The 15,824-nt window shown below is 39.7% G+C and overlaps 1 protein-coding gene across 1 annotated transcript in view; it reads left to right on the top strand.

Moving 5' to 3' along the window:
* The first annotated feature begins 1,544 nt into the window (after nt 1-1,544).
* Nucleotides 1,545-15,824, top strand: part of LOC119475517 (disks large homolog 4) — a 55,516-nt gene continuing 41,236 nt past the window's right edge. The window contains 1 exon segment of the mRNA XM_037748317.1: nt 1,545-1,702. Within this exon segment, the coding sequence (XP_037604245.1) occupies nt 1,601-1,702 (102 nt within the window). The 5' untranslated portion in view covers nt 1,545-1,600.

The following is a 15,824-nucleotide window of genomic DNA, read 5'->3' as shown; positions in this document are numbered from 1 at the left end:
GTGGGTAGAAATGGAGCAAATATGATTAAAGAAAGTTATTGTTTATAAACGGTCACTATATCCTGACAGTAGTGCATGAGACAGGTAATCTGAAAAAAATCGTGTGCCTCTGTGTCCTCCGGAGCTCCTAATGACATCTGCAAGATTTCACAGACCGGAGGAAAACAACCAATCAGAGCCGAGCTGGAGCCTGCCGTCTCTCTCGTAAACTCCGATCAAACGGTCAAACAAGGCAGCGCTGATCAAATATGAATTAATATTCTGTTACTGTAATGCCTTTTTCTCTCCTCAAATGTTTTCAGAAACATCTTGTAGTGTACTGTTTAGCTGTAAAATGAGAACGTTTGTGACCCGGCCACCATGTTGAGATCTGTTGAGGAAATACCAAGCACCGCCCACCAGCCGTAGCTAACTTTCTTATTTTACAGCTAAACAGTACACTACAAGATGTTTCTAAAAAAAATGTCAAACTGAATTACCTTTATAGAACTGTCAGGGTCAAATGAATGCTGTATTACACACTGATATATGAGGAGATTAATGAACAAATCCAAAAACAGTGATAATCATAAATACTGGTGCAACAACAATAAGGTCTATACTTTTCAATGTGATGTTATTTCACTTTACTTCATTTCATTGTGTGTGTGTGTGTGTGTGTGTGTGTGTGTTTGTGTTTGTTTACATGCAGATCACACATTTGTTTGTTGTGAATGATTTCACTTACTGTATTTATGAGAAATGAGGGCAAAGGTCCAACTTGTGGCATTTAGTTTAGACAAACACTGGGAGTAAGTAGCCTTGTGTGAGTGTGTTGATGAATGACACTCTTGTTGCAGCTCAATCATCGTGTGCAGATACATTTTGTAGCCATCAAGGGCTGTCCACTGATTTGAAACATTTCAGCACCTTGGACAGCTTCTCTCCAGCACTTTTCTACAGATCCAACAGGGGGCGCAGTGATCACACTGTAACATGTGGTGGTGGAGGTGAAGCAGGCTGGTTTGATTAATATTTCCCAGCTTTCACTACACTTGAAATGAGATTTGTGTATATGTGTTTAACTTTGATATTACTACCAGTATTATTTGCATGGACAAAATAGATGATCTCTAGTTGATCTCTATATTCAGCACATGCTTTCCTTCATGATTCCAGCTGCGCGTTGACTACAAACTTTACGGTCAATCAAAGAGAGAGAGAGAGAGAGAGAGAGAGAGAGAGAGAGAGAGAGAGAGAGAGAGAGAGAGAGAGAGAGAGAGAGAGAGAGAGAGAGAGAGAGAGAGAGAGAGAGAGTACAAATCATGAATGATTCCGCCAGTGTTAAACCTATAGACAACATGGCAGTGTTTTAAACGTGCCAAACAAAGCGAGTGATCATGCGTAAAATCATTGGACCCGAGCACCGCTGCTGCGGTAACATCTGAACCGAGCAGCGCGCCTGTTAACCGGGCATCACCGACCCCCTCCCCTCTACTCTCCTCTCCTCTCCTCTCCTCTCGTCTAATAACGGTACCGTGGCTGTGAGTGAGTGAGTGAGTGGCGGCGGACCGACGAGCTGTGGGTCTGTGCTGTCTGTCGGGTGTGAGGCTCTAGACTGATGTCTCTGCCTGTCAGGAATTTAAAGTGTCTGTCGCCGGTCATGTGCCAGTGTAAGGTCATCTGCAGCAACCGGACCCTGTCTCTCATGTTCGGGTGCAAGGTAAGCCTGCAGCGGGCTGGTTGTTGCAGCAGCAGCAGCAGCAGCGAATGTTTATCGAGATGCACACTGTTTTGAAAAAATATGGAACAAAAAAAGGCCTTTGTAAAGAAATGGTTTCGGTTTTGTGCCAGTTGTAGCTCATCTGAACCGCGCTTTTTCTCATTCTTGGCTAATTAGTCCAGTGATCCCACTCATGTAGCGCTTCCTCCATATGTCCATATGCTTTCAGGTATTCACACTATACTGTATGCTGTTACCTTTACATCACGGCATGCTCGCGTTTTTTCATGCTCATACATGGCCGATTTCCATTTACACAGAACTGAGGCGACATCTTTTGGCAGGCATGCTTGTGTTTGATGATTTTTTTTTTTTAAACCATAAATGTTTACTGATATTTAATGAATGAATGAAACATCAATCACTATCTGATGTCGACTCCTTATATGCAGGGCAGGTCACACATTAGGGCTATAACCATATATATGGTTCACTGTGCTGATTTGGTTCACATTTATAGCTTTGCATCCCAGCAAAGCAAACTGCATGGCATGCTTTTGACCTTGGGAAATGCACTTTTATTGCTCAGGGCCACTTCAATCTCGTTTACCATCAGAGAAACTGTACACCTGCAAGAGAGGCTTGAAATCAGGTAACACGAACAGTGCCCCAGTGATGAATCAGAGCCATGGCTGCTTATTCTCAGCACGCTTTTATGTTTAGCTGTGCGTTTGCAGCTGTGCGTTTGCAGTATGGTTTTGTCTTAATTTGGACTGGGAGATGCTATGGTCATTCATTCATTCACTGATTGTCCATCAGGTCCCTGATGCAACCTCCCTCACAGCTTCAGGTGTTTCCAGTATGGCAGCCAGCTCAGAGTTTCCCTCCACATGGGACTCTAGTCTGTTCGCTTTCTGAAGCCAAATCTGATGACACCGGTCCGCTCTGTCTGTCCAGGCTTTCTCCCTTTACGCTTGCCAAAGTGATGTGTACATGTGTGCAGAGCTCCAGATAATTTGTTTGTTGATTCAGTTCTGACATTTTTGGTTCGTGTTCTGTCTTGTTGCTGGAATCTGATTCACTTTGAGTAGTTATATATATAATTAGATATGAGCTAGGTGGATATTTTTGTTACATTTCATTAATCGTGATTATTTTTACATTTAGTCTGGTAGACAAGAACACTTTCTATATTTGTGAGACACCGCTGGGAAAAATAATGTGGGTGTTTGCTTTCTGGGTTCCTGAAAGGGAGGTCCTGCTGCGCTCAGTGTTGAGTATTACTAGCACAGATAATCCCATGTGAGCCCCCCCCCCTCACTCCCTCCTGGCTCATATCTTCCTCTGTATCTCCATCTGAGACTCCACGGCTTCCTTGTGGGAAAACATATTAAAATGATCCTCCCACGTACTCCAAGTTGCCTCCACAGTCATCATCATGACCAACCAGTGAAATGGAACTCCACAGCAAACATCTAGTATGTAATAACAGCAGATTTCAAAATGGGATTAACCGCTCAATTAAAATGGATTGTGCTTGGTTTGCAGTAATGCCGGTTATAATTATGTGATTCAGATTATCTAAAACACACGTGTTACAACCCGGCTCAAAGGTAGCAACAAAAATGGGAGACCAGACTAAAATAGTAAAAGGCATTTATTTAACCAACTAACAATAAATAACTAAACAAACGTGGAAAGTCAGTAATCAGTAATGTAGGCATGGTGTGTGCACATGCTACAAGCATTTTATGTTTTTTGAATGTAAAACAGTATTCTTTAAAGGGACTGTTTGTACGAATCAGAAATGCTTGTTAACAGCGACACCTGTGGCCGTTAAGTCAACTAAAGTCAGCGTCGGACTCTCGCTTGCTCGCTCTACATAGACATGAATGAGCATCGCTCAAAACAGTAATGTTAGCTGACCAGACGAAGGTCTCTCCATGAATCAATGCTGATCTTAGTGTTGGCTTTTCCTGCTTCAGCCTCCGGGGCTGAAGCAGGAAGAGAAACGTTATCGTCACCGACTGGGTGCCGGTGTCTCCCTCCGGCCGCGGTCAGAGACGATAATGTTTCTTGCTGCTCTCAGAGCTACGAAGTCTTCTGCAGTGTGGAGTGTGCGCGCATGCACGTGAGGTGGAGTGAAAACGAGTGCGGTGTGCGAGTGAAGGCAAGCAGGCAGAGGAGCAGAGGAGCAGAGTACAGCAGAGACTCCGGCCCTGGAGACCAAAGCTACAGTCTCCCCACCGTGGCCAACACTGTTTTGCAAGACAGGCTTCACTAGATATAACTTTGTGGTTTTGGTGCTTCCGTGTAGTTTGTGTTGGACTCTTGTCTGAACAGCGTAGCCACATGCGAGCGAGCATACGCGAGCGCCCATACGCAAGCGCTATGGGAAACCAACCCGGTATATTTATACGTGTAAAAAGTTACAAACAGTTCCTTTAACTATTGCCGTATTTGCGTCTTTCTATGCTAAACATGCTAATCTCTACTTTGTTCTTTCATGAGCATGTCATATAGGGCTGTCACAATAACCACAATATTGTAATACCACGCTAATGACAAGCCATCAACAGGGGATGGCAAGCAACCACCACAACCGCTATGTTTGTACGAACGTTTTTTTTTTTTTTTTTTTTAATTCTTTGTGATGAGAGTGCTGCTTTTCCTTCATCCAGAGAAAGTACTCTACCATGTGCCAACATTTTTACTTCTGCGGATATTCCGTATCATAGCAACCAGATGCAGCCAAAGCGTCTCAGCTGAAAAAAACACTTCGTCTGCATTTAACAATAAACACATATTTAATTAGTTTTAAAAATGTTGTTATTTAAAAAGCAAATATACCTAATAATAGTCTAACAATGAACCTTTTGCATATAGCACTAAAATCAGGATAAATTAAGTAATTTTGCAAAAAAAAAAGGCAATAATGCCACATATGTTGCTATGGATGTTGAGACAATCATTATCACCGCAGGGGGAATTCCTTCACTGCGACAGCCGTCCGAGTCAACACTGAGAATTCATCTAGTGTCATAGTATCCCCTTAAGCATGCCTAAATACCTGCTCTGTACATATCTCCAGCAGGTTCAGTAGCCCCCAAACAGCTTGCATCCAGTCTGTTGCAGTCTCGTGGTGGGTTGTTATCGGTGGGATTTTATTTGGCCAGATCTTTTGGGATGTACAGTTTGTTGCAGGGATATGCTTTTACTGCTCCACCCTGTCCCTATTTTTCTATACCTTTCCAGCTTTGTTTTATTCTCCCATGTTTGCTAAACATCTATGCAACAATAGCTATAGCTATCACATGACTGGCCATTTCCCAAGGTGATGTTCCAAGGTTATGTGTTTGCATAACCTTTGTTCTTAAACAAAGTCCAGCGCAAAGCCTCTCAGTCATCTTTAATTCAGGATCTTAATTAAAGGGCTCTTTATGTGGCTGGAAGCATTCAGCGGTGCTTTAATGTGCTCTTTTATGCTTAATGCTCATTGATGGCCTCACAACATTTAATCGAGATAGACCGCCTTGCTGAAGTTCGTCTTTAAGCTACAATTCAGTGCACTGCTTATATATCGAAAGCCACACAATGTACACTATAGCCAAAGGACAGAGTATAAATGGAAACGGAGTATTAATGCAATGAATGATTTACGACTCCGGGATCAGTGTGCCTTCATCTCAATATCCAGATCGATCATCACCTCACCCCGAGAATCGATTCCCAGACGTCTTTACTGGAAAATGGACAGGAAAACAACCCTGCTCTCACTCATTACCAGCCGACCAATCAAATGATCCACAGTACTGATGTGGAAAAAATATCAGCAGGTGATATCAAAGCAGAGATGGTTTCCTTTGCTGCACTGCACTGTGCAGTCTGTGTTCCTGTGTGTGTGGCGCTGGTTTTACCTTTCACATCCCTGTACTGGAACTGTTTTTATAGCTTTGCAAACACACATTTCCTCCTATGGATTTGACCTATTTCATCCTGCTGTTTGTGTCATCTTCCTGTATAAAGAGCAGTGAGCCTCAGCTCTGACGATGAGCTCGGAGAGATGCGGCAACAATAATGTGCGGCAGCAGATATTTGCTAATGCTCTGTTCAGGTCTCAGATTGAAGCATTCAGGGTCTCCTACACCTTACTAACTTACTTTTTCCGGCTTATCTGCTATCAAATACTGCAGCTGGTGTTGTGTGAGCAATGGATGTGCAGGTTATAAAAGTAAGTGGCACACGCACTAGCACTGTACAGAAATGGCTCTTACTGTATCTATCTATAAAAGCCATGCAAATAAAAAACATACCAACAACCTAACAAGTAGATGTTTCTCATAAAAGTAAATAGTGTCGCACAGATAGGATGAACGTACAGTATGGGTTTTTCTGCAAGAGATTCTGCGGCTTATTTGAGAGCACACAAATATTCAAACTTGCAAATATTATCCTTTCAAATGTCAAAACAACAGAATTGAATCTGCATAGTATTGCAAGATGGGTTGCCTAGTTACATGGTTCGCCACTAAAAACCTTGAAGTGAGCACACCAACGCTGTAGAAATGGTGGTTGACTAGAATAACCAACAGAGGCCTTTTTACAGCCAATACTCATCACAGATACTTTTAATTTATCTTGATTGCCAGACAGTTAACAGACAAAACATAATATATTAAAAACCCGCCTCAATGAGCACCTGGCATAGATATGCATCAACAATAGGGATGTAAGAAAATATCAATACACATGAGTATCGAAATATTATGTTTTGCGATACTCTAAAATGCTGTATCGATTTTTATTAAGGATGCTGGCATCATATGAAACTAAAAAACTTACTGTGTCATACTTGCATGTCGGGAAAGAGGCTAAATAAGGCTCCAAAGTGTTAATTTTGGTGAGGAAAAACTGGCATGGCCATTTTCAAAGGCGTCCCTTGAACTCTGACCTTGGGATATGTGAATGAAAATGGGTTCTATGGGTACCCACGAGTCTCCCCTTTACAGGCATGGCCACCTTATGATAATCACATGCAGTTTTGGGAAAAAAAACAAGCAATTTTTTGCATGCAGTACAAATGTGTTATTTTCACCTATTCTAAAATGGTGTATTTGAATATTTCTGCATACTGAGGTCCCTAAACATACATGAAACAAGTATCAATGTAAAGCTGAGACTCTTGTGGGTCCAATGAGTCCAACTGTATTCATGGGTAATGATGTTAGTCCCCATAATAGCCATTTCACAAGATTTTATACATATAGTGGTGTGTCTTTATACTATAAGTTTTCCTAAACTTAGATTTGAAAAAAATTGCAAAATATCGTCTTGCTTACAGTATCGCAATATATTGCAATATATTGCAATATATTGAATTGTTACCCCTGTATCATGAAACATATTGTATCGCCAGATTCTTGCCAATACACAGCCCTAATCAACAACCTCTGAAACCAAATACAGCCTCAGTGTAGCACATAGACAGAATCAACTTTCCCTCCATGACATCAACACATAAATGAACTCTAAATGTGTGTTCATAACCAGAACTCGAGGTGAATATTAGACGTGGGGTGCCTGCATGTAAAGTGAACAGAGAGATGTGAGTGGGCAAGTTGAAGACGCGTCCATGTGGGTTGAAAACGTTTCAACTGAGGCAAAACAAATTATCCCGGTTATCCCGGGCTTTATGGATCTGCTTCATAATAAGGCAAGTAACCATCTCCTGTATTCAAACTGAAAGTAGTTATTTCTCCATTATTCAAAGAAATTGAATTGGCCACTTCTATTTGTAGGTTGTGTGTGTGTATGTGTGTGTGTGTGGTTGCTACATGTATGTTGAATTTTGATATGAAGAGTGTCTTATTAGTTATCTATATTATCTTGTTTTTACAAGCGATGCTGATGATCATCGAAAAGAAAATACCCACTGCTGCCATTATTGTTGGCTCTAATGAAACCATTAACCAGTCTGTGCTGTGTGTTAACATGGCCTCCACTTGCATGTGTGTGTAGAGAAAACAGAGGGCTGGGGGAGGGTTAACACTACAGTCCCCGACTACAAGTGCAACATACATAAAAATGTATGTACTCAGCATAAAAATGGTGTGTGCATGCTTCTGTGGGCAGCGGGGGAGGGGATGAAATGAAATGATCAAGATTACTGAGCTGAGTGAGTGTGAGACCTGTGAGGAGAATTGAAGGGAATAGGTTTCACCTGACCTGTAAACTGCAAAATTATCCTTTTTAGCTAATTAAGTGTAGCTGCATGTTAGTATGAACAATTAAGTGTTTATGGCACTGCTGTCTGATTTGTAATGGCAGTGTATCCTCAAAAAAGTAAAGGTTTTAAGTCAAGGTATTCGCCATGATTTCACTAAGTTTGATGTAAAAACCGCACCTCACATAGTCTGCAGTTCATCCTACATATCATATTCCTTTCTTGTCTTACACATATGCATGAAGTTCCTGTGAAACTAGGCTCCAGACAGACGAGACAACACTACCCTCAGCAGAAGCACTGCAGCCAAGCCCCAACTATGGCACCATTTACTGCATCCATGACTCTAATTTGATTATTAAATTTGATACATCTGTATGGGTCTTATCAATGATGAATCATCCCACAGAAATGAGATTTAGAATCTCATTAATTTGGGTTAGACGAACATAAATTAAAAAGCGAATATTTAAGATTGAAACGTAAGGAAGACTAAATCTAAAACAGTGCCGAGCATGTATCCAGGGAGTAAAAAAAAAATGTTTTCTTATATATTTTTCATGACTTTCCCTGTTTCATTGTAGTAACATAAGCCCAACAGCACTTAGGGATTTTATTTTTATTTTTAGATAAAGTCTTAAGTTGGTTGGGACAGTAATGCTTCCAAACATGCACCACTGGAAGTATTTTTACATGTTTGATCAAAATTTTAGTTGGACAATTTGAATAGTGCTACTAGGCAGAATGGGCACCTTGGTTATCTCCCTGTGGGATAAAGGACTGATGCAATGTATCCTCAAGCGGTTCGTTTGATACTGTATCTTACAAAAAATAAGTCTTCATTTTTCGTACGTTTTCCTACGAATGTCCAGCAACACGTGACGCATGTGTCAATTTCCGTTTGTTACATGCATACAGTCTTTTCAAAATAAACTTCTGTCTGCACCGGAAACAACTTGGTCAGGTTTAGGCAACAAAACTACTATCTTAAGAAAAGATTGTGGTTTTGGCTAAATTATATCCAGAAGTGGTGCAACCTTAGTACGGAAGTTACATGACAATAAAAATTGACTTATGGTTTCACACGGGGTACGATAGTCCGGTGTTTTTTGACCCACCCATCCACCTCGACCTCTTCCCTGTGCAGCGTTCGTCGCTCTGTATACGTGAATGAAATACAAATTGATTTTGTGGGATGTATACGAATTACAGTGCATTACTTTTCGTAGGTATAGCTATGAACGTTGTATGAGAACAGCCTGACTGATGCAGTCGAGGCGATGATCAATATGAAATATGCAGCGCAGGAGCCCCTCTGCATTCAATAACCACCTGCACAAAGCTATTCTACTTGTGCTGCTGTTGTTTGGGACTTGATTAATAATAATACATTCATAAATACATTATAACTCATAAATAAGTAAATACATTTCCATTCATCCTTCTTAGTCTTAGTGTCGTTTGGCATGCACTCTACAAACTACTCTTTGAAAGCCATCTTTATGTGGTTGACGTGTTCAGGTATAAGCATTTGTATTTGCCGTTCATTTTCAGCATTACAAAGAGATTGGAACGACTACACCCAACAGCAGACTTAGATTTGGGCAAAGTGGGTGAATCTAGAGCGTCTCCATGGGGGGATAAGAAGCTCTCTTTTGTTGCAGCCCCACTTTTTGATTTAGGCTGGATGGGATTCTCCATTAAAATCCTTCCTGGTGCAGCTTTAAGCATTGTGCCCCGTGGTAAATGTAAAGTCTGCTGTTGTTGTTGTTGCAGCATACATAGCTAAAGGATACTAACACTTGTCAAAGTGTTGTGCTGAAACACCTTGGAGAATAGTCTGAAGTTAGCATTGGCAGAAGATGAGTGAATGTTCTGTCTTCTTAGGCTTACATGTACATGAAAAAAAGAAAACAGTTGTACTGGTAGGTGTTGGCTGGCAACAGCAATTGTGATAATGCAAATGAGATGAAAGCTGTGTTTGTGGTTTTGGCACTTGAGAAGACACTGGAGAGTGAAAATCAACTGAGAAGGCAACAATAACGGGTTTGGATGGGTTGTAGTGGGAAAGAGAAAGTTCAGGACAGGTGACCATCATTGTTCTCTCATCAGCGCTCTGTCGAATTGACAATGAGCGCTGATGTTGAGAAGCCAATGTGTCATTTTTCTTACCGGCAGTTTGATTTTTTTAACAAACTAAAAAGTCTACAAGTATTCAGCTGAAGTGTGGCTGTTTTCTAGGTGCCAGTGGGTGGGTGTGAGGGTTTGCTCTATTAACATCAAGCAGGTGCTCTGGCCTAGATAAAATATGTGTAGGGTGGTAAATTAATGTCTATATCTACTGATGAATAAATTAAAGCTAGAGCCTGGGTCACTGTTAAAACATGATATTAGGGATGTCACAATGCCAGAAATTTAGTAGTTGATACCAATACCAGTGAAATTACCAATTCAACACCACGGTAAAAAACAAAACTAAAACAATAAATCCCATGTAGTTCAACATACACTTCTTTAATACCGTTTGCATACTGTTTTTTGTTAGTTAAACAGATCATAATTCCTTCTCTATTATCTATTTTATACTGCTGTGAAAACATCTCCTTCAAAATAACTGTATTTATTCAAGTTTCTCACCAAAAACTATATTTCACAAGATAATATTTGAACACATCATGATAACATTAGATTTACCTTACCCCAATACAAATTTGACTGAATTTGATTTAACTGAATAGAGCCTGAATGCATCATAATGTAAATCAATGGCCCTTCTCGTGTTGAAATCGGCAGGATGATAGCTAGCTAGAGCTAACGTTAACAAGCCGATTTCAACACAGATTTGTTGTTCCCAATGTAGCATTATCAGGGGAAAAATAGGGTGCGTCCCCAAGATGCATAGATCGTGAATTTATTGCATCCTAAACACATTTTCTATTGTCCCCAGGATGACAGGGCAGTGTTAGTCTTGAGCCCTGAAACGAGTAACATCACGTTTTCAGAAATTTGGCATGGAGTTGGTACCAAGGTATCGGTTCTTGTGATATCCCTAGGTGATATACATTTAAATTATATAGTAATAGTAACATAGTAATGACTGATGAGCATGTTATTAAGAAGTAAGTATGAAGTAAAACTGCTCGTAAAACAAAAGGGTACAAATTTGGCTGCATAGTTGCAGAGAGACAAAAAGCAGCAGAAGGTAAAAATATAAGGGGTGCGACACAGGTCAGTCAGTATATTAAACTCTAATAGAAGATTCAGATACTTTTAGCATTTGTGGAAAAACTGCAATTGTGTATTTTTTAGACAATTCATTACTGTTTGTGTGTCCTCGATGATTGTTCAAATAAGCCGTTTGGTTTCAGGCAATGTATCATTGGCAGTTGTTGGATTAGGAAAAATGCGTCTAGTCTTTGGCTCTGTGTTCAATTTAAACACATCATTTAAACATCTCTTTATATAACTGATTCAGTTTAATTCAAGCACATTTACCTGTCCAGATTTACTTCATTGAGATGTATTGTACTGCATACAGCGCTGTGAAGCTTCACAGAGACTTAGCACCCAGCACAAAATCCCTCTGAGTTCATCACAGCAGCAAATGTTAAAATTAATCCAAATATAGAAAAAAATGCATTAATCATCATTACAGAAAATGCAAATAGATGAACTCGCAAAAGCTTAAATTCTGTGAAGATGCAGCGGGGAGTTGCCACCTTTAATTTACACCTGAAGAGCTTCTTGTGGTTCTTGTAACACCTTACACGTCAAATGCATTTACAGTTTCTTGGAAATTATACGCCTGAGAGGTGAGGTTAGCTTTCATTCCATTACAGTAATTTAAAAGCTCAAGCTTGGTCCTTGAATTACAAACTGAGATGATGGTAGATGGAATTTGACATTTGCTCTACATTAAGTTAACTCATTTAACCGTTAAAGGAACAGCTTATTCAGCCACTCGGTGTGCGTAGTTCTTATTATCGTATAAGAGGGCCAACAAATGCAGCTGCAAACTGTGCAAACTCTCCTTATATTGACCTTTACTAAAGAGTAATTCCTTAAAGATGTACTGGATTCCTTCCATGATGATATACTGATACAATAAAGCCGAGGAAACCCAGAGGTATTTTGTTGCAGTGGTAATTTAGAAGGCTGTTTGTACGGTTAGAAGCACATTTTAATTGCTGCAAGGCTGTTACAACCCCCCCCCCCTGCTTGTGAGAAAAGAACCTTAGGAAAACAAATTATATTGACACGGTGTCCAATTATGTTTATTAAACAGATATTATGTTGTATCTAATTGTGTTTGTTTTGTATGTATTAGTCCAGCTCTGTGTTAATATAATAGTGGACATGGGAGTACATATTATGTATAAGAAAATCATTTCTCCTATTTTCTTTGCCTTTCTATTTATAAATATTGCCAACTTATCTTCATATAGCTAGGCACAGATTGTATTAAATCTTTCAATTGTAAGGCAATACTTTTAATGCCTTTAATTGCAATATATATATATTTATGATACTATACTATACTATACTATACTATATATACTTTTGATAATAGTTAATATGTTTATTTGTACAACTTTAGAGCTGCAAAAATGTATTGATAAGTTGTCAACAATTAAATTAATCAGAAACTATTTTGATACTCGATTAATCGGTTTGAGTAATTTTTAAGAAAAGAAAAAGTAAAAATTCTCTGATTCCAGCTTCTTAAATGTGAATATTTTCTGGTTTCTTTACTCCTCTATGACAGTAAACTGAATTTCTTTGAGTTGTGGACATAACCAGACATTTGAGGATGTCATCTTTGGCTTTGGGAAACGCTGATCGACATGTTTCACCATTTTCTGACATTTTATAGACCAAACAACGAATCGATTAATTGAGAAAATAACCAACAGTTTAATCGACCAATGCAAATAATTGTTAATTGCAGCCCTATACAATTTAACAGCATAAAAACTGTAAATGAGAGTATAATGCAGACACAAAGGCACATTAATTGTTTCTTCTGTAACTAAAAAAATAGAACAATAATAAACAGCATCAAAAGAGACACTTACGAACAAAATATGTACATGGACCAAAATGATGACACAATATCACCACCACAATCACTCATGTACCTCTACCTAAGTGATTCCAGATGTTTTCAATTCATCCTTTCCAAAGTTAATTTTTTTTTTTTTTGTATGAGCTACAGTATGATATGACCAGCTCGCTTTTTTGTCTGTGGTGCAATATTACCTTGTAACAAAGCATTTTTATGTCACCTTACACAAGTGCTGATGTTGGCATGTGTGCTAGATTCAAATGTCTCAAAATTGAAGAAATGCTGCACCTTCAAAGACCTTCAGCTATAACAATCAGACAATATTTCATGGTGAGTGAAGTAGCGTGAAATTGTGTAATTCTGTGTAAAAATGTTTGGACTGGAAAAATACTAACTGCTGCTACACTAATCAGAAAGGTAAATGTTAAGGTGTCGTCAACGCAAGCATAACTTTTTAATTTTAGTAATCTAATCAAGGACTGATTCATATCTGGAACACCAGGTGAATAAAGAGTTAAATGTCCCTTTATTGACTGACAGAATTTGCCTCAATGCTCAAATCGTAACATGACAAACTGCAGCCCAACAGGCAACAACAGCTGTCAGAGTGTCAGTGTGCTGACTTGACTGCTCGCCCAAAACTGCATGTGATTATCATAAAGTGGGTATGTCTGTAAAGGGGAGACTTGTGGGTACCCATAGAAACCATTTTCATTCACATATCTTGAGGTCAGAGGTCAAGGGACCCCTTTGAAAATGTTTGAAGCGTTATTTCTTGTCCTTCACGACAAGCTAGTATGACATGGTAGGTACCAATGGACACAATTAACGCGTTATTGTTGCGTTACCTTTGACAGCCCTAGTTTGGAAAATGCTCCTTTAACTTCACATAAATCCATAGTATTTGCATTTGTCATAATTCAGCTCCTCATACCAAAAGCAATGCTTTTGTGCGACAATCATCACAATTCAGTGGTCAGAGGAAATGCACCTAAAGCCCTCTCCTGAAGGACACTTTGTAACGTTATTAGCACCGACTGTCACACATCCCCCACCAGTGGGACAGAAGGCAACATGGCATCATGTTGGTCATGCAGGAGAGGGGGAGGCAGAGACCAAAGTGCTCAGGGCTACTTTGAACTGTGATTCATGTAATTTACCAATCTTTCACAGTTTTAAGTCTATGTTTTCTCATATTTAATAGAAATATCACTTTGTAGAGTTCACTGATATAGACAGGATTGACATTAGTTAATCAACCAGCAGTTCTGTATTACACTGTATACAGGTAGTTGGTGGTTTGTGTTACATCCCATTTGATCTGTTTACATTAATGTAGCAATGCCTGCCTCTGCAGTGCTTAATAAAGAAAAATCAATCATTTCCTGCTTATCAACCTGTAATTACCAAACGGTGCTATGCTATCAACAACTATTAATTTCCTCTGGTTGTCCACCCCCTTGCTGCTGTTTGCTGCTTCCCTTTTTGGACGGTCTCACTTTTTCATTTTTACCCATCCCCCTCACTTTCTCCTTTATCTTCATCTCTATTTCACTCCCTCTCTTTCTTGCTGTCTCAGTGTAATGTGATCCAGGACCGATGCTGGCAGCCCCAACTGTGGCACTGCAATCTCTGCTCTGCTCTGGTTGCTAGGCAGCCTGTCTGAGACAGGGCTCGGTGATGCACCTCCCTCTCCGTCTGCCTCCAAAAAAAAAAAAAAAAGAAGAGAAAGAGAAAGGGGAGAGTGGCAGAGCTGGCCATCAGGCCATCAGCCAAAATTCAGATGATCCCTCCAAATTTTCTCCGTTTTCAGAATGGGCTGCTTCACATCTGCAGTGCAGCAGAGCATATTGTATTGTGAGCCTGGGTTGCTTTAGGAGGGGACGGATCTGTAGCAAAAATACACAAGCGCTAACCCACAGGACGGTGTGGCAGATCTCCACTGTGATGCTCTCCCCACCTTCTGATGTGTTTGTGATGGAAAATGCTGTGTGCAGATTTTGTGTCATCACGCCTAGAATGAAACCTACCATGTGTGGCTAACACAGTGAGCTGCTGGCAGGCTGCCCAGGTGTGGGCTATCGGTAGGGGAGCAACGCTACTAGGAAGAAGCTGCATGTTCTGCTACTGTAGAGCAGCTGTGAGTCATGGATCTGTGGTTGCTCCATGTGGTTGTGGAGGACGATCGCTTTGCTCAACGCATCAATGGCAATATTTTGAGACCTCTATGATGTCTTCACTTTGCACTTGTAGGCGTCACACATGTTATGTGATATAGATTGCCCACATTTAGCTAAAGATTACACAGTGTGATGGAAATACAGCTCTGTGAAGGGATTCTGACATTTACACCATTATGTTCATCAATGAAAGGTTACAATAATGAGGATGACAGTAGATTATGTCAAATATTAGGGCTGGGACGATACACCTATCTCCCGATTTGATACTATCATGATAAACTTGGGTGCCGATTCGATATGTATTGCGATTTTTAAGTATTGCGATTCGATATTACGATTAATTACTTTTTTAACACTTAGGGAAAAAGTTGAATCATACACTTCTAGGGACTTTTACTTTGGAAAATATCTAAATTGATACAGCAAAAATGTTTGATGTTCAGCATATGGAGTCAGAGATGTCCTGAAGTCAAATATATCAGTCATTGTCAAGCATAATTTATTAAATTGTTTTCCAGCACAAATTAGTAGTTTATTCTTTTTAATTTATAAGGGACATTTATTGTTTAACACTTCTGGTGAATATAATCCAACCAATTTTATTTCCATATATGTATTTTGTATATACAGTTCCCTTTGTTAACACCTTAT

Source organism: Sebastes umbrosus, chromosome 17 (genome assembly GCF_015220745.1).
Source record: "Sebastes umbrosus isolate fSebUmb1 chromosome 17, fSebUmb1.pri, whole genome shotgun sequence".
Taxonomy (NCBI): Eukaryota; Metazoa; Chordata; class Actinopteri; order Perciformes; family Sebastidae; genus Sebastes; species Sebastes umbrosus.
This window is presented reverse-complemented; position numbering and strand designations above follow the sequence as displayed.